This window comes from Carettochelys insculpta, chromosome 1 (assembly GCF_033958435.1).
Source record: "Carettochelys insculpta isolate YL-2023 chromosome 1, ASM3395843v1, whole genome shotgun sequence".
Lineage (NCBI taxonomy): Eukaryota > Metazoa > Chordata > Testudines > Carettochelyidae > Carettochelys > Carettochelys insculpta.
The window spans coordinates 154547812-154563926 of record NC_134137.1 but is presented as its reverse complement, the minus strand read 5'-3'; the positions used below and the strand labels follow the sequence as shown (position 1 = coordinate 154563926).

General features: G+C 43.1%; 1 protein-coding gene across 8 annotated transcripts in view; it reads right to left on the bottom strand.

Moving 5' to 3' along the window:
• Positions 1–16115, bottom strand: part of CNKSR2 (connector enhancer of kinase suppressor of Ras 2) — a 372822-nt gene that overhangs the window by 90127 nt on the left and 266580 nt on the right. For all 8 annotated transcript variants that reach the window (XR_012645541.1, XM_074994112.1, XM_074994129.1 and 5 more), the window contains 2 exons: positions 4301–4349; positions 2428–2600 (listed from right to left, as the gene is read on the bottom strand). Coding sequence is in view for 7 of the 8 variants with exons in the window: in XM_074994112.1 (XP_074850213.1) it covers positions 2428–2600; positions 4301–4349 (222 nt within the window). In the remaining variant the exon portion in view is untranslated. The remainder of the gene's footprint in view (positions 1–2427; positions 2601–4300; positions 4350–16115) is intronic.

Below are 16115 nucleotides of genomic sequence, written 5' to 3'. Positions count from 1 at the left end.
AATCCTGTTCTCTTTCCCGCTTCATCTAAAAATTGTGAGTAGCTTTCCTGCACTTTGACCTTTCCTCAACTTTTTCCAATATAAAAACACTGTCCATGCGCTGGGCATTTAACATTCCACTAGAGGGTGAACTTTTCTAGTCCGGTAACATCCATAATGCAGCATGATTTCAGTTAGCCAGATGATCACTTATCATGGGTATGACCAAGTGTCCTGTGGTCCCATAAAGTTTGTTTACAGCTGCCAATCCTGGCTCTCAATGTTCTGTGCTGTTATTTAGCTGTAATTTAGCCCTAAAGGTCTTCTAAGAGGCCAGTAAGCAGTGAAAGTGTTGGTAATGCTGCTAAATAATATGCTCTTCTGTAGTCCAGCACATGCAAGGTCCTGAGAGTACCAGATTGGAAAGGTTCAACCCTGTACTGTTTTTGGTAACGTCTGCTTTGGTTTTTCAAGAAAAGAACACTTACTTTCTTTGAAAACAAAGACAACTATCGTCTTTTTGATGATTTTAGTCTCCATTCCACCTATGCCCTTGATTTTCATCATCTAACTCAAGTATGTATTATTCTAGTCTACCTGAAGGACTTTTCATTTGTTTATTTGCACACTTTGGTTTTCTATTTATACAGTCATAATGTCATAGTAACTTTACTTCATTTTTTATAACTGAAATGCTTGTCAGTTTATTTTTCCTAGATTTTTGCTATTTTTCTCCATTGCTCTAGAACAGTATATTAATAAACATGGTTGGTATTAACATTTATATAGCATTAAGCTTCTACATAAACTCTTACAGACAAATAGAACTTGTCAGGTTTGCTATCATAAATAACACACAACCTAGTATACTCTGATGATAATCCCTTAAAATAATTCATTTTCAATGAAAGAACTAAAGATACTCAAAGAAAAGAAAATCGTTTATGACATTCTAAATTTCCTGTATGGCTTTTTTAAAGGTTATGTCTACAGTAGAAGCATCTGTCTACAGAAGTTACTGTTGGAAGAGATGTTCTGGCAAAACTTCTGTCGACAGATTGTGTCTACACATAAAAGTGGATTGATCTTTTGATCTGCTCTGTTGACAAAAAGGCTCCCAGAGCTTCTACATGGCTTTTTTTTAATCAACAGTTACCGTCAACAAAATGCGTTTTGTGTGCAAGTTTTATTCACAAAACCCTCCTGTGTAAACACAGTCACAGAGAAAATTCGAACTGAAGTAATTTCATAGGAAATGTATAGATAGAACAGATCTTGCAGTACTGGCACATTATTAAGCACATTATTTTCTTGGAGGACATATTTAAATGTTCAAAATGTCTCCTGGTGTTAAGTACCACACAAACAAGTAATAAACAAGAAAGACTGCACCAGAGTGCTCAAAATTCTTATGCTGATGAGGATTTGGAAACATGAGAGTCCCTCAGAGTTTAAGATTATTTTAGGGAGCATCTACACTAGGAACTAACTTCAAAGTTAACTTTGAAGTTAGGTACTACTTCAAAGTAGCCAGCAGAGAGTCTACACACATTTCCCCCTCCTTCAAAGTTAATTTTGAAGTAGGGAGCTCAACTTTGAAGTCCTTACTCCATTCCTGGGAACAGAGTAGTGCCCTGCTTCAAAGTAATGTTTATATAGATGATCAACTTCAATGTTGCTTACTTTGAAGTTGTACTTCGAAGTAAGCAACTTCAAAGTTATTTTTGTAGTGCAGACACAGCCTTAGTTTCCCAAAAAAAGGTTTTTTAAGAAAAAGTGGGATTTGCCAAATGAAACTCTGATCTTACACAGAACTGGCCACTCTATTAAAAATGCTCCAAACCCAATAATTCTTTAAAAAAAATAAAAGAACAAAAAGACCCTCTTCCCCTCCCCAAAAAAACCAAAACAAATAAATTAGATAAATGAGGTACCCCGGTAGAATCAGGGTCTTAGCTTAATGAATCTTTTCCAGTGTTATCAATATATAAATTAAGAACTCAAAGCCACAATGCAAATTAGATACACGGTATCAAAAAAGAATATAATTTGAGACCATTCTCCATAACTACAGTGGCTTTTAGTAGTACCATAGATTTCTATTATGATTAAATAATGTACCCCAAATGCAACATAAATTGTACTCTTCTAAATTTCTTATGTACCATAACAGAATGACAGTTTTATTACACACTATTAAGCACTTGGGAATACAGAGGTGAGTAGTTCTATTGTTCTTTATACTGTAAAGAAAAACATTAAAGGGTAAATTCTACAAACTTGGATGCATATGAGTGACTTTAGTCATACAAGTAGCATTATTTGGGTGAATGAAATCACTTACCTGTCTCAGGATGAGATTTGACCTTCCATCTAATTATGACAATAATATCAGATAAGACTTACTAGCATTAGAGAAGATGAGCAATGAAAGTTTCTATTTCTTACCTCCTCGTTGATATACCAGTATAGGGACGTATCCTTCAGAACAAACCAATACTTCTTCCATTTCTGGGAGAAATAACTCTTGGCATCTTTCTTTTTCCAAAGCCAGCCTTCGCAGTCCCCACGGCCCAGATCTTTACAGGAAATCCGCCTTTTGCTCTTACCGGGAATGGGAGCTGAAAATGTCAATAGTTCCATTAAAATGAGTAGATGTGGAAGTATTCATATTATATATTTAATCAACCATCCACAACATGCTAGATTTGTTTAAGGATGTGGTCCATCATTATGAATTCAAAAGAACACTTCATTTGCAATTTCTTTGTTTTTTTATTGTTTCTTTTTAATAAAGCAACAAAATGCATGCAGGGCAAAAGAAAAAAGTAGATGTATTCTCTTATCTTACAGAGTTTATAATCTAAACATGAGACAAAACGCAATAAATGAAGGCAAAAAAAAAGTTCTATAGGAAAGGACAAGGCATAAAAAAATCAGAGTTATGTGGTTACATAGTTTGTGCACATTTTGATAGCTCCTCTCATGTCAACATATATAAACACAAAGACAGCCACACATCACTGTACGTATAGGCAGACATGCTGAAATATACATATTAAATTGTAATAATTGCGAACTAGAACAGGGTTATCTAGAACAATATTTCAAAAAGTACAATTTCACTAAAATATGAAGCCCTACAAAACCCTGTAAAATGAAATTCAGTAGCATGCTCAGACCTCTGTAAAAAGAGAATATTGAATCAGAGAATGGCAATTAATCATGGATGGACAGGCTTGTCATATGCATAACTAATGACTATAAATTTGGTACAGGCTAACAAATTGCAACCTGTAAAATACTACAACATTTAAAACAGTAATAGTCACATTTTTTTTTTGAAATCTCTTCAAAAAGTACCCAGTTAACAATAAGAAGTCCTGTGGCATCTAAAGACTAACAAATTTATTTGGGCATAAGCTTTTGTGGGCTGGAACCCACTTTGTCAGATGCAAGAAGTGGAAACTTCAGTTTTGCAGGCACATATACACATGCAAAGATGGGTGTGTTACCTTAGTATGGAGAGGACCAGTGCTACTGAGGTCAATTTCATCAGGGTGGATTTGTTATTTGTTAGTCTTTGAACTGCTAAAAGACTTTTTGGCTGCGTCTACACTATGAGATAATATCGAATTTAAAGGCGTTAGCTCAACATCACAATGTCACCGTCTTCACTGTAAATGACACTAGCTCAGTTTACTATGCCCTAATATCGATAACAAAATGTTGATACTAACTGACAGGGATAGCGTCAATCTTGAGTTTAAAATGTCAAATAAAGGCTAGTGTGAAAGTGCCATGTCTTTCTTTCGAATTTATTGGCCCCCACAAGTGTCCTGTATGTATTGCACAAAGCTACAAGCTGCACCTGGCTCCCAGTTCCCCACTAGTAGAGGGAGCTGGGAAACTGACCAGAGCTGTTGCCCTGTCAGTTTCCCAGGTCCCGAAGCTTTGTGGGAGCTGGGAAATTGACCAGGGCTGTTGCGCTGTCAGTTTCCCAGGTGCCCCAAGCTGCAGGGACCCAGGAAACTGACGGTCCTGCTGCAACTGGCTTCCGGCTCACAATGCGGGGCTGAGGGGACTGTGGAACAGTTTCTCACAATGCACTGCTGCAATAGTCAGTGTTTGGTGATTTCAATGTGCAAGCAATTTGTTGGGAGACTGTGGGAAGTGAGGATGCTCAAAATCAAATTAAGAAAACCCGGCATTATAAAATCAATTTTAATAAATTCAAATTTATCTTGTAGTGTAGACATAGCCCTTGTTTTTGCTGAAGCGGACTAATATGCCTCCGAACTTGAACCCATTTAAGATTTACCTTTGTTTTTCTTTTTAGTTTTGTGCTGTAGAGATGACTGCTGAAATGTCTGTAAGCAAATGAACACAGAGAAAAGCAATGAAAAACCAACAGTATATTTTAGTGAATGTGTTCCAATGCCTGAATTCTTATAAAAATAACAATTAAAAACTTTGAACAGCAAAACATCATAACACAAAATCTATTAAAAAAGCCCCAGACAAATTTCTAATCCAAGTTAAAAATACAGTTTTATTTTATACTTTCATAAAATACTGTAGAAAAAGAATACAGCACATTGAAATCAACTCACTAATTACAAATTAAGTTTTTCTTTCAGAAACAGATATGCTTTTTCTCACTTTTTTCCTTTTTTTATTACCAGGACATTTTTCACTATTTAGAATAGTATTATATTGGACTAGATGATCTTAACTGCTGATTTTATTACATATATTACTTTTTTTACTTCAATGTCTTCTGAAATTACGAAAAATATTTTTCTGAAGCTTCTACAAACTTGGCTAGTGCTTTATAGATTTTGCTTGGAAACACCTTTAGTATTCAAACTTTTGACACTATACTATTTTATATTATGTATAAGTAAACTCAAGGGAGTGTTGTGAGTGAGAGAGAAAGAGAGCAAGCGAGACAGAGAGAGAGAGAGATCGTGAGAAACTGAAAAAAAGATGGGATCCAAAAACAAAACTCAGTGAGAAATCTGGTGAAATATATGAGCCTATTCGTGATATCCCCCCGCCCCCATGGAAGATGTTCCCTACAAGACAGTTCCACAACTAATGACCCTTGACTTACAAACTTACGTCCTTTACATGATGCTGACTGAAGCTAATAACCAAGAGCTGACACATTCTAGCAATTCTAACCACCAGCAAAGAAATAAGGTCAGAATTGAATTATCTCTGTATTTAGGACCTATATGATAAAAGCTTTGATTTTTATGTTATATATACACACACACTAAAGGATTTTAAAATACAGATAGATAGATAGATAGATAGAGAAGTGGTAAATGATGCTACCAGGATCTTTATATTTTAATGTTCTTTTCATACCCACATTTTCTTTCCTGCTTCTTGCGTATGTCATAGTTTAGTTCACATGCCCACATTATGGAAAAGGGATAACTCATCTCCAGCTACAAAGGTTTTCCTCTTTCAGAGTAATGACAAATAATCCAAATAAAAACCATGCTATGCAGGCAGAGCCTACATAACATGACAGTAGTTGAAAAGTAACCTCATGAAACCAAATGACTAGTCTGGACTCTAATCCCTGAAAATGCAGTGTGGAAGGTCTATCATCCATATATTTACTGTTGTCTGAACCTCGACAGAATCAGAGAACATGGAATTGGGTGCAATGTGCAGGACTGAAAGAGTTGTTAATGGGAGTTCCATGTTGGAAAAAATCAGTTGGGCCCTGCCTGAAATCATCCTGTCATTGATGGTAAGTATGGGGACAACTTCTGCTGACTGACTATGCTTAGACTTCCCTTCCTTCCTCTACTGGTGCTAATCTGATGGGCCCAGCCAGGAATACCTCATCAAAGGCAACAAACTCCAACTCTGAATCAAGTTACGCATGTCTATTTATATAGGCCTAAATACACTATATTTCCCTAGAAGGAAAGACTTAGGGTGATGTGTTCAGTAGTGTGTAAGGAATTTATTCCTAAATCATTTAGGCATTTTTGCAAATCTTACCTTAATTTGGTGAGACAGTTAGATATTTAAAAATGATCTTTAACAGCTGTCAGTGTAAAAAAACCCATTTTTATTCCATTTGTCTTTTCTGTACTAAATATTTTCACTATTAATTCACTTAAACTAGAAAGGAGAAGTGCTGCTTATTTCATCCTCAAAATATTTTATGTGAATACCAATTTTTGTCTATAGACTTTTGTACTGAAAAACAGAAAGATTTTATTACAATTCAATGTTCTGAATTAACATTCTCAATGAGATAATAATTAAGAACCTAGTCCAGAGCCCCTCTCAGTGAACTTCAGATTAGGTCTAATTTACCTTCTTATTTCAGGTTTTAAATCTGTTGGATTGGTTCTACACAGAACAATAATGGCTACAGTTTCACACTGCGGATGACATTCTCTGAGAGTGGTATGTATAAATGGACCTTATGACTCAGCTGCATACTCACAGAATGTATGACTCCAAAAATGTGCATGAGAGTCAAGTTCACAATGTGTTTATTTACCCCGTTAGTGCTGCATGGTGACAGTGATGATAAGAATTCCATGATGCTGCTGAATGCAATCAACTCTAACTGCAGCTTCTCACCAATTATTAGATATTGTTTTTCCACCCTGCCCTCAAACTGTTTTTTTTCCTTTTCTATTTAGGTCTGGAATATGCCACATATATAAAAAAGGTAAACTGTTAGAGCCTATGAATTCAGCAAAATCAACTAACAGCACTGTATCAAATCCATTATTTTGCTGCAAAATTGTTTTCATCAAAGGCTTATCAGCCTAAGTAAAAAAGTATTTTTCATCATCTACAAGGTAATGTACTGATTTCAATACACCTTTAACTTTCACCAGTATATTTAAATGACTGCCTCCCAAATCCATCTCTTACACATTTTGGCTGTGTCTACACTTGCATTCCTTCCTCGGAAGAGGCATACAAATGAGGGAAATAAAAAAATGCAAAAAAGGTGCAGATTTACATATCTGGCACTTAATTTGCATATTCTTCTTTCAAAAGAAGAAAAGCAATGTAGACATGGCTCTTTCAAAAGTAAGCCCCATCTTCGAAAGAACCCTTCCTTCTAAAAAAAATAGGAAACAAAGGGTGCATCAACTCAAGTAGAAATAATAGCTAATGGAAAAAGGTTCCAACTGTTCATTCATGTTCTGAATGATATGTTATACAGCACAACTTCAGTTAGCAAAAATGTCCCATTCCAACAGCAGGACAACTTTGCTTCATGTGATAATTACACATTGAAAATTCCCTATATTATCTTAAATCTCATTTATTTGAATGGATTCAGTGTGGCCTGTTTTAGTAAAATATTTGAAGTGCATGAATGATACATTTGCCCAAACCAAAGCACTAAAGATAAACTATGAAAAAAGTATCTTTAAATTTTATTGCTTGCACCACAGCTGCAGCCACTAAAACACACCTATCTTAAAGAGTCTTAATGACAGAGCTCATAGAAAGGTGGTGTTTTCTTTCTAAGGCACTTAACCAGCTCAGGATAATTCAAACTTTAAGTAGTTTGGCATCACTGAATCCACAGATAACATAGGATTGAGCTCTAACTGAAGCTGTTTCCCTTTAGTAGTTAATTTCAAAAATTGGCAACTGGGGGGTTGTTTAATTTTGGTTTCTCAGAAATAGTCATAAGTATTAAAATCTAATTGTTATGCAATTTGACAATGCAGGGATGGTCAAAAAGTCAAAAGAATTCTTTTTAATAGAACATTTTCCCTTTTAGTTTTGTCCCAGATGCACAGTGTACTTTAGTAAACTAAAAAAAAAAAAAAATCAGTACAGTCCCTCTGATAAATGCTGATTTTTCCAATTTAGAAATGAGTCATAGTTTTTAAATTCAGAATCTCTAAAAGTTTCACACACACTGCATATAACTATGCACGTTTATTGGTGAAACTACACTGTGCCAACTCTCACGTTCACAAACTTTTTAACTGTCAATTTTTCTACATTTCACTAGATTTAAAAAATCTTCAGTATACTGATATTTCTATATAACAGCAATGAATGACATGCATTGCAAATTTTGTAAGTACAATTACTGTAGGGCAATACAACAATTAACCTTTAAGACATTTACAACTATAGCTAAGCATCATGTTCTGCTGTTATTTTCCAATCTTAAACTGTAGACAGGTTCTAATTACTTAATTGCAATGCAAATGTATGCAGCTGAGAATATGACTAATACATGCCTGTTCTAGCATCATCATCAACAGATTTAAGACCTCAGTTCAAACAAACATTTATTCATGTGCTTAACTTTAGGGTGATTAAAGCGGATGCATAAGCATTAAAATACTACCCTTGCTCGATTTTATTTTAACCAATGATAACATGTTATAAATTACTATTTTAAGAATACAGAGTCCCGAGGATTAAAAGAAGGTCGATGGGAGGAGCACTTCCACTGACCTTCTGCTGTGAAGACAGCTGAAAAGTCAATTTTTGGTATGCAACTGGTGTACCAAAAATTGAGCAGCAGCTCTTGACTTTCCAGGTAAGTGTAGATGTAATCTCAGAGACACTACTTATCACTCACTACAATTACTATTTATGCTCTAAACTCTGTACACACTTTCCTGGTAGTGGCTTTCTGGTTAGATTAATGTAAGATGTTTAGAACTATAGCACAAGGAAAGACGGTGTACAATATCATTCAGATTCTTATCCTTGGCAAACAGAGGTTGGAAACATATCTCCACCACCCCAAAAGAGAGAATTGCTTATCTGTTATACATAGGTCAGGTTTTGAGGAACCTAATAGAGACTGGGCCTAATACCAATGTACACTGGCTAAAAGTCATGCTGGAACCTGTGAGACTCTTGTGATTGTGCACATGACTGTTGCACGCTCGTAGGCTGGAATTCTACAGTTATTTCTTCAATCTGCTCATTTCCCATCATAACAAAATAATTGGATTAGTTTTCTTATCATCATCTGTATTTTACACTTCTTGTACTTCCTCTAAAATATATATGCATCTCACTGAAATGATTACAGGAAGTCCTGTGGCACCTTATAAACTAACAGATGTATTGGACCATAAGCTTTTTTGGGCAAAGACCCACTTCGTCAGATGCGTCTGATGAAGTGGGTCTTTCCCCACAAAAGCTTATGGTCCAATACATCTGTTAGTCTATAAGGTGCCACAGGACTCCTCATTGTTTTTACAGATGCAGACTAACTTGGCTACCCCTCTGATAGTAAAAGAGCTGGTAGAGGTTAAGCCAACCAATAATAACTGGGAAAGCCTTACATAGCTGAAGCATGCTGGGAGGGAAATAGGGAGGAGGGATGACAGCACAAGGTAAGAATAGCCGCGTCTACACGTGCCGGCTACTTTGAAGTAGCCGCGCCAACTTCGAAATAGCGCCCACCACATCCACACGGGGCGAGCGCTATTTCGAAGTTGACATTGACGTAAGGTGGCGAGACATCGAAGTCGCTATCCACATCAGGGGATGGGAACAGCGCCCTACTTCGAAGTTGAACGTCGAAGCAGGGCACGTGTAGCCGATCCGCGTCCCACAACATCGAAAGAGCGGGGTCCGCCATGGCGGCCATCAGCTGAGGGGTTGAGAGACACTCTCTCCAGCCCCTGAGCTCTATGGTCACTGCGTGCAGCGGCCCCTTAAAGCTCCCCGCCCCCTGCCTTCCTGTGCAGGAAGCTGAGAGTGCATGCAGGCAGCAGCACTAACATGCGGCTAGCCTGCACGCCTCCCTGCAGCCCCAAGACACGCCCCCACTGCGATGGCCGACCGCCAGCCCCCCAAGCGCCCCCAGGGCACCCCCCGCAAGGGGAGCCAAGGCTCCCAGGCTGGCAGCCAGTCAGGAAAGAGGCAGCGGGGCCCCTCCTGGATGGAGGCCGAGATCTAGGACCTGCTGGGGCTCTGGGGTGAGGAGGAGGTGCTCCAGGTAATGGGGAGCAAGAGGCGGAATGCGGATGCATTCGCTCGGCTGGCCGAGGGCCTGGCCACCCAGGGTCACCCTGCCCGCACTCCTGACCACGTCAAGAGTAAGGTTAAGGAGCTGCGGAAGGGTTACACCTGGGATGCGGCCAGCCGATCTAGGGCCACCCCCCCATTTGCCCCTTTCACAGGGAGCTCAGGTCCATCCTGGGCCCCCGGTACACCTCCTCCCCGCCGGCCACTCCTGACACCTCGGATGACGAGCCCCAGCAGGCCCCAGAGGAGGAGTCCACCCCGGAGGCAAGCCCCGCACTCCAGGGGCCCCCCCAGGAGCCCACCTCTGGGACACCGGAGGAGGAGGAGGGGGAATCCTCCTCCAGCGACAGGGGGCTGTGGATCGTCCTGCCATCCCGGAGCTCCAGCAGGGCGTCCGCCCAGAGGGTGTCCCCTGACCGTGGGAGCAGACCATCAGGTATGTACCCCGCCCGGTGCACACCCCTGGGGTTGAGGGGTGGGGACAACAGACATGACCAGGGCCCTCCCACATGCCCAGATGACCATGGCCCCAAGGACAGCAGTGGCATGTCCCTCAGAAGAGTGCATCAGCCCCTGCCCCCAGCATGACAGCGCCATGCCCCATCCCTGGAGATGGGGGGAGTGGAACCTAGGGTCCCCCGGGGGGGGGTGGGACACCCATCAGCAGCAGCAGCATCTCCCGGGGACGGGGATGGAGAACCAGCAGCAGAGGGGTGGGGGGACAAGGGCCACAGCTCGGGGGCCACACTAACGGCTGTCTCCACTCTTCTTCCCCCCATGTTCCGCAGCTGCACCATCAGAGGGCCCGGAGAGCGCTGGCGAGGTGTCAGTGGTCCCGGAGAGCCCACCGGGGCCATCCCAGCAGGCCAGCCCCTCGGCGGAGCACCAACCAGCCCCAGGGCGGGGCCGACGGCGGAGCCACCACCATCCGAGGATGGCAACGGACCCCTAGCTGCTCGCGACCCTCCGGCATCAGCTGGAGGTGTCGGAGCGGCGCCTGCGGGTGGACGAGCAGTGGCTGGAATTGCAGGGGCGGGCGCTGGCCTGGCGCCAGGAGGCATGGGGGGCCTTTATGCGCACTTTTGAGTGCATAGAGGACTACCTGGCCCCCCATGCCGTGCCACCCGCCACTCTGCCCGCTGCTCCACCTGCTGCTCCGACCGCCGTCCCACTGCCGTCCGCCACCCCGGGTCCTTCTGCTGAGGGGGACCTGGGGCCTGCTGACACCCGCCGGCCATACCTGCCAGTTCGCCCTGCCCCCAGCCAGCCTTGGCCAGGGCTGAGGCTGAGGCGAGGGTCACGCCTGCCAACCCCGGGCGCCGGACAGTAGAGGGTGCGGGGCCCAGGATGTGGCGCCCCCCCCCCTTTGTACATATCCCCCATCATATAATATTTGTGTATATACTTTGTGTGAGACCCCTGTTCTTTTATGGTACCTGCCCCCCATGTAAATAGTTCCCCCCTTTTGTTATCACTATATATATATATATATACTGTTAGTATTTTAATATAAGAGAAATCACTGTTTTGTTTTGGTTTCAAAAACAACAGGTCTATTTTTATTTGCAAGAAAAGTGGGGGGTGTGCTCTTGGGTGCTCTGTGGTGTGGGTGTGGGGGCAGGGAGTGTTGTGGAGCATGGGGGGGTATAGTGGGGGGCCTGCCAGTATTCACCCTGTGGTCTGGTCGAAATGGGCCCGCAGGGCCTCCCAGACCCGGAATCCTCTCGGGGTCCACATGGCGACTGGGGGCAGCGGGTGGCTGCATGTCAGCCCTGCCAGCCTCCACAGCCCAGCCCTGAAAGAATGCCTCCCCCTTGCTCTAGACCAGGTTGTGGAGTGCGCTGCACGCGCCCACAGTCTGGGGGATATTGGTGAGCCCTGCATCCAGGCAGGTGAGGAGACACCTCCAGCACCCTTTGAGGTGGCCAAAAGTGCGCTCAACCACCTGGCGCGCATGGTTCAGGCGCGCGTTGAAGCGCTCCTGGCTGGCTGACAGATGGCCCTTGTAAGGGTGCATGAGCCAGGGCCGGAGGGGGTATGCCGTGTCTGCGACGACGCAGAGGGGCGTGGTGGCGTCCCCCACAGGGATCTCCCGCTGGGGGATGTAGGTCCCTGCCTCCAGCCGGCGGCACAGGCCCGAATTCCTGAACACCCGGGTGTCGTGGGTGCTGCTAGGCTACCCAACATAAATGTCCAGGAAGCGGCCCCGGCTGTCCACCAAGGCCTGGAGGACCACAGAATGGTAGCCCTTCCTGTTGAGGAAGCGTCCTCCACTGTGCTCTGGAGCACGGATGGGGATATGGGTCCCATCCAGAGCCCCGAAGCAATTTGGAAAGCCCAGGCTGGCAAACCCCGCGATGGTGGCATCTGGGTCCCCAAGCTGCACAAGCCTGTGGAGGAGCAGGGCATTGATGGCGCGGACGACCTGCAGGGGAAGGACATGGGAGAGCACCAGTGAGGGGTGTGCAGGGTGTGTCTGGCCCTCCCCCCTAGGGCTCCCCCCCTCCCCAGGGCTCCCCACCTCCCCGTGGGTCCTCTTACCTCCATGAGGACAGCCCCAACGGTGGCCTTGCCCACGCCAAACTGCTGCCCCACGGATCGGTAGATGTCTGGAGTGGCCAGCTTCCAGACAGCAATGCCGACCTGTCTCTCGACGCTGAGGGCACGCCGCATGAAGGTGTCCTGGTGCCTCAGTGCAGGGGTGAGCCACTGGCAGAGCTCAAGGAATGTCTGCCGGCTCATGCAAAAGTTCTGGAGCCAGCGCTCGTTGTCCCACTCGCTGAGCACCAGCTGCTCCCACCAGTCGGTGCTTGTGGGGTAGCTCCACAGCCGGCGGCGTGTGCAGCAGGGGGGGCAGGGGGGGGGCAGATGACAGCAGGGTCTGGGGCTGCTTCCTCCTCCCCTGGGGGCAGCTCCTCTTCTTCTGTGACTAAAAGGTGATCAGCTGCCTCCTGCATAGCACTGAGGAGGGCAAGCACTGCTCTTGCAGGGGCGGCTGTGTGGACCTCTGGCTGCTGCTGCTGCTGCTGCTGGGGGTCCATACTGCTTCGACGGGTGTGCATGCCTGTGGCTCTGCAGACCGCGTGCTGTGCAGGCTGAGTGTGTCTGGGAGGGGCCCTTTAAGGGACCAGCTAGCTGTTGCCCCGGAAGTGCTAGTCCACCCTGTGACCCCGTCTGCAGCTGTTCCTGGCACCCTTATTTCGATTTGGGCCGCTTTGGCGTGTAGACACTCCCCTGCAGTGCCTACTTCGATGTGGTGCTGCCCAACGTCGACATTGAACGTCGACGGCACCAGCCCTGGAGGACGTGTAGACGCTATTCATCGAAATAGCTTATTTCGATGTAGCATACACGTGTAGACGTAGCTAATGTGTGCAAGATGCAGCCACAACAGTGATTCAACTGTTTCACTCTGCATTACATTAAATAGAATAGTTTACTAGCAACTTTGCTTTTGAATGGACTTTGTAAGGCCATTCATTTTCCTACCAAAGAAAAAAAGGGCTGCATTTTGTTTTTGCCTCTTCCACAGATGCACATCTGCAGAAACTATCACCTCCTTCCCAGTTTCTAGTGTAGATTTGTTGGCTCAGCTTCATCCCTGGCAGAACGTTCAACAAAGTGAGGCTGATGTGGTAGAAAGGGACCAGAGTTTCCCATCTGTCTGGGAGACCACACCAACCAGTAGGTGGTAAACACTGGGCAGCTAGGAAAACACTAAGTCAGTGAAGGCTTATGTGGCATTTCCTCTGAAATTCATAACTCCTCTCCACGGCAAGTCATGAAGGAAACTAGGTTGTGGTATCTTGTCTTTCTTAAGGTGAATCCCTTTTAGGCACCAGAAGGGGTCAAGAAGACCTCGGGCAACTTGGAGAAGATCTACTGAGAGTGAAGGACAACAACTGGTAGTACTCCTGGAGTCAGCTAGAAGTTTCGTCCCAAGACAGGGTGAAGTGGAGGAGACTTGTAGACAACCTATGCTCCACCTGGAGTACAAGGGTTTAAGTCAAGGAGACCAGCTAGCACAGGAAAGTGGAATATACACTTCCCTACAAATTTAGCCCATTGGAAAGATTGGGTTAGTTCATGTAACATGATTTAAAATAATTTTCACATGCCAGCACAGTGTCAGATTTCTATAATAATAATAATAATAATAATAATAATAATAATAATAATAGCAGCTTCAGTGGGAGCTGGGGATAGTCCACACCTGAAAAATATCAGGCTATTAGGTGCTAAGTATGTAGTCCAAATGTAGGCATACTCTTTTTCAGAATTTTGGCTGAGGATACATTTATTCATATACAGGAGAACTTCAGTAAAGATATGTACCACATTCACATTACCTATTTTTCTGACGTTTTCAAGGGAAACAACTGTGTAGAAGGGTTATATCTAAACCTAAGGGATTAACTTGTACCAAGTTAAATTTTGCTTTCTTTTCTCCCCATAGCTAGTACATGGACAGCTTGGCAGTCACTCAATACGAGTAGGACGTCTTCATGTCACCATCCTGTTGATGGCTGATCAGCATGAGCAATTCCTTGACAATACATGCATTAATTGACAGAAGTATTCACAAATTTTATTTAACATATTTCTGGTTACTTGAAATTCCGAAGTAGTTTCTTATTTATTAACAGATTAATATTCTTTACCTTAACTAGACGTGCACTTTTTTTTAAATAAGACAGCTGGTATACATTTTTCCAAAAAGCAATTTAAAATTTACCTTTCCTAGGAAATCAAACATATGAACCTAAAATCATTCTGCAAACATTCATGCTACTCAGACACAAAAGTTCATGGATAGAAAATGGAAAAGAAGCATCAACACTACTGAAACTAATGTCTAAAAATGAAAGCAAATATTTATGAAAACCAGTTCTCTCTATTCTCCACACTTAGTTGACTCTCCAGAACTGGCAATTTTTTCAAACTGTGAAGTGACTGGAGTAACTACTGGCTATTGCATCAAAAAAGAGACAGTCACAGTGCTTAATTTGTAATGAGGTGCCAAAGTACAAGCAATCAGGGCTCAAGCAATTTTTTCTTTTTTTACATCATAACTGACACAGCAAGTCCAGAGGTACTGGGGCTACGAACTGCCAAGCTCAGTGCTTTCACGGCACAGCCCTGACAAGTGCAGGTTAAAAATAAGCACTGGATAGTCATCATGGTTAAATAATTCCACTTCGTGGACTTCTTAGAGCTGAAAGTAGAAAATATGCCAAGCAACATATGTTGCAATAGTGCGATAACAAGTGACCAGATTTTAAACACCCACTTAAAATCTGTTTTGTTGTATTTTTTCTTTTTTCCTTATAATTGTTCCACTAAAAGTGCACAGTTATAAGGAAAAATAATCAAGCTGAAATAATTTAAACACTGTTCTCTTTAAAAATAAAATACTAGTATTAGTTCAAGTATTTTCTCTTTTATGTCCGTTTTCATATGCAGAGGAATAGCAAGTATATGAGGATTTCTCTAGATTATAGCAATTTGTCGACAGAAGTTTTCTGTTGGAAGATATCTTCATTCAAAACTTCCGTTGACATATTGTGGCTAAACTACCAAGCCAACTTCAAGAGCGATCCGCTCTGTTGACAAAACAGCCAACTGGAAGCACAGCAGACAGGGCTCCTGGTGTCCTGGAATCTATCAACTGGGCCCCCCATCCCCACCCACTGGAACATCCAGTCCTGCTTCCTGTCGACAGAGACATTATGCCTCATGGGGAGTGGGATAAGACTGTCAACAAAAGTGCTGTCTTCTTCCAGTTTACAGTTGACAGAATGACTTGGGAATCTGGAAGCTCCCTGGCTTTTGTCGACAAAGCCATCTAGTTTAGACATAGCCTGAGAGAGAATCTGCCTCTCACCACAAGTTAGCTTTTGGGTTCTGTAAAAATTGGTAGCCACAGTCCTTCCCTATCGAACCTCTCACTATGAAAGTCAATTCTGAATTTAATTTACTTAAAATGTTTCTGGGCTTTTTACATATAGGAAAGAAAAAAGATTTGAGATTGTAAACTAATGACCTGAGTAAGCAGTTAGATTTCTCATAAATACCACAGCCATGTTTCCATAGCCATTACCCTCTGGTCTTTAGGTCCCATA